This window comes from Hordeum vulgare, chromosome 2H (genome assembly GCF_904849725.1).
Source record: "Hordeum vulgare subsp. vulgare chromosome 2H, MorexV3_pseudomolecules_assembly, whole genome shotgun sequence".
Classification (NCBI taxonomy): Eukaryota; Viridiplantae; Streptophyta; class Magnoliopsida; order Poales; family Poaceae; genus Hordeum; species Hordeum vulgare.
In genome coordinates, this window is record NC_058519.1 from 16,109,861 (window position 1) to 16,113,157 (window position 3,297).

Here is a 3,297-nt window from a genome sequence, read left to right on the forward strand (position 1 = left end):
GTTTACTCTTAACATAGTCAATTAACTTACACATTTCAAAGCTTCATGTGATATGTATCAACATAATTCTGTATCAACTTCTCACGTACAATATATCACACATGGTATTAAATTACAAAGTATAAGAATGTATACACATAAGATACATCATCGTACCCAATTTACGAACACATATGAACTATACATAGGATATAGGAACCTTAGTTATTTGAGAACTATGCACATGCATGACTATGTGGCATTTGACAATCTTCCTATTTTGTGGGGTAAGACGGCTCCATGGCAAGACCACACATGCCCTTCTTGTCTGCAATGTCTTTCTCCATTCTCAAGTACCCATCTTCGCCCCAAGTTGTGCCCCATGAATTCTTCAGCAACCAATAGCTTGTGCCATCACTAGTCTTTCCATATCCAATGGCTGCAATTCCATGGTCCAAGTCAGTGCCACATGACCCAGTCATCACCCCACCAGAGTAGAATTGGAACGTCATGTCACCACCATCCACAGCTACAGATACTGGCTGGTTTGCCACAGCCTTCATAAGGGCGCCCTCGTTATTGGCAGGCACATCTTCAAAGCCACTGATGGTTGCTGCACTGTTGGATCCAGCCTTGCACTTGCCGTCAGCTGCTGTATATGGGTAGCTGGACTCCATAGTAAGGCCTCCGTTCTTGATAATGAATTTGAAGGCATCATCCATGAGTCCTCCCTCGCAGCCTTGATCTTCACCATGAACATCACAGTCAACCAACTCTTGCTCCGATAATGAGATCAACTTCCCAGTTTTCAGTTTTACAATGCCCTCTGTCGCAGCAACAGCAGAAAATGCCCAACAACAACCTAAAAATATTTGTGTTGTTATAGTGTTATCCAAGAAAATACTACCACATATATGCAATGCATCACAATGGGTTTCCGACTTACCGCATTGGCCTTGATCCTTGACAGGAGTGACGGCTCCCTTGGCCCTCCAGTCCACCGTTGCTGGAAGGGCATCAAAACTCAAGTTCTCATACCTGAATCCTGTAGAAAGAACTCGCATGGGGTTTGCTTTGAACCCCTTGTTTGTTTTGGTTGTCCTGAACTCATCATTGCTGATATCAGCAAACTGGTTGACACCGAGCCAGAACTTGTGATTCTGGGCATTGAATTCTTCAATGAATTGGACGTTGGCTTTGAAAACCTCAAACCGACGCGCCTTCTCAGTGGTGTCCTTGTACACGCGACCGTACTGAGCCATCCAGTCTTCATGCTTCGCCACCATCGACAAGTCATTGTTCAGCTCACGAGCTGCAATGACAGTGCGAAAGAGGCAGATGCAACCGAGGATTGCAAGAAGCAAAGCCTTGTGGATGGCCATCTTCGGTTATGCACCGAACTGCAATGACAGTACTGCAGCGGCAGATGCAACCTAGGATGGCAAGTCTCTCTGTACTTTGGTCTGGTTTGTTGGACGGAACTTGGTGGTATATATAGTGTCACGTACGTGTTAAAATAGGAGACACATAGAGAGATGCGGTGCTTATACGAAGTTGTTTGTGAATATTGGCTTTTGCGTTGCCGTGCATTATGGTGGCCGGCCAGATGGTATAAAAATGGCACACATCTGATTGGCCGGTCAGATTGTAGAAAAATGATACGCCGAACAAAGAAGTACGCTTGGTGTACATCTGATAGTGATCCCTTCTTGTTTATTTTAGGAGTGCCCATCTGATAGTGAATAAATTTGTTGAAAAGGATCGTGGACGTGGCACCCAGTTTCTAAAAAAAAAGAATCAAGTAACTGCTTGCGAATATGGACAGGAATATCAAACCTGATAAAAAAAAACAGCACGATATGATGTGACATATTATTCAACAAGAATTGACTAAGTTTCCCTTGAATTTCCTTTCCTCATGACCAGGTTGCATTTTGCTCATAGTCTAGAAGGGAAAAAAAAGGGCAAGTATAGAAAAACCGGAGAAATAGACTTGTGTTCAGCCGTGAACCGGTGAAATTTAATGGCAAACATGTTCAGTTCGGCAGTTTTACTTGTGATTTTTACACTACGGTAAGATCTGCTGGCGCCACCATAAAATAACTCATATAATCCATAATGTGCTTGCTTGCCCAGTTTGTAAAAAAAAAAGAATCAAGTAACTGCTTGCGGATATGGACAGAAATATCACGCCTGATAAAAAAAACAGCACGATATGATGTGACATACTCCCTCTGTAAACTTTTATAAGAGCGTTTAGGATTTTAAGACACAGCCGACAAATGGTGAATTAGACCATTCTACCCTCAATTTGAATTTCGGATCGTCTTCCTCCTCCAGGAGCTCACGCGGTCCCCATCCTCCAGGAGCTCCCGTCGTCTTCCTCCTCCAGGAGCTCACGTCGTCCCCATCCTCCAGGAGCTCGCGCCGCCGTCTTCCTCCAGGATCTCACGCCGCCGTCTTCCTCCAGGAACTCGCGCCGGCTCCTCCTGCAGAAGCTCGCACCGCCCACCTCCCCCAGGAACTCGCGCCGCTCACCTCCCCCAGGAACGCGCGCCGGCCCCTGCTGCAGAAGCTCGCGCCGCCCACTCCTCCAGGAGCTCGCGCCGCTCCCCTCCTCCAGGAACTCGCGTCGCCCCCTTCCTGCAGAAGCTCGTGCCGCCCCGCTTCTCCAGGAGCTCGTGCCGCCCGCTTCTCCAGGAGCTCGTGTCGCCCCCTTTGTGCCGGCCCGTGCTGCCCCCCTCGTGCAGGAGCTCGTGCCTGAGCTTGGTCCTCGCCGTGCCTAGCCCATCTGGCTCGTCGCTGCCGCACGCAGAACGTGGTCTCCAGGCAGGTTCTCCTCACCTGGCCCATTGCACAACAACATAAATTACTTCATCAGTTTACAGAGCACACAATCTTCATCAGTTTACAGAACAACATAAATTACTTCATCAGTTTACAGAAGAATTTACTCCATGTTCTTATGCTGTAGTTACAGTAAAATCTTGCTCAAACATAAATTACTCCACCAGTAATGTGATCTTGCTCCCTGTAATTTTACTGTAAATTCTTCAAATAGACTGAAAGTTAGATTCAGCATAGATTTAGTTAAATGCACAGTCACACATGAGATGTGTTCATTATTTACAGAAGTTACAGAAAAATTCACTATCACATGCTGCACTTGTCTGTCAAAATACAGACCATTGTACTCCTACAACACAGTACACCTTGTCTAAACCATTACTGCATCATTGACAATAATTTACAGAAGAATTGAGTACTTTTATCTGTATTAAAATGCATAGATTTGACAGATTGACCACGTAGCAGACT

The 3,297-nt window shown here is 45.8% G+C and overlaps 1 protein-coding gene across 1 annotated transcript; it reads right to left on the reverse strand.

Annotated features, from left to right (window-relative positions):
- Positions 1-254: 254 nt before the first annotated feature.
- On the reverse strand, positions 255-1,361 carry LOC123429218 (senescence-specific cysteine protease SAG39-like). Its single transcript, XM_045113275.1, has 2 exons — positions 926-1,361; positions 255-841 (listed from the first exon to the last, which is right to left on the reverse strand). Exons 1-2 carry the CDS (start codon positions 1,359-1,361, stop codon positions 255-257), a joined length of 1,023 nt encoding a protein of 340 aa, XP_044969210.1.
- Positions 1,362-3,297: the final 1,936 nt, after the last annotated feature.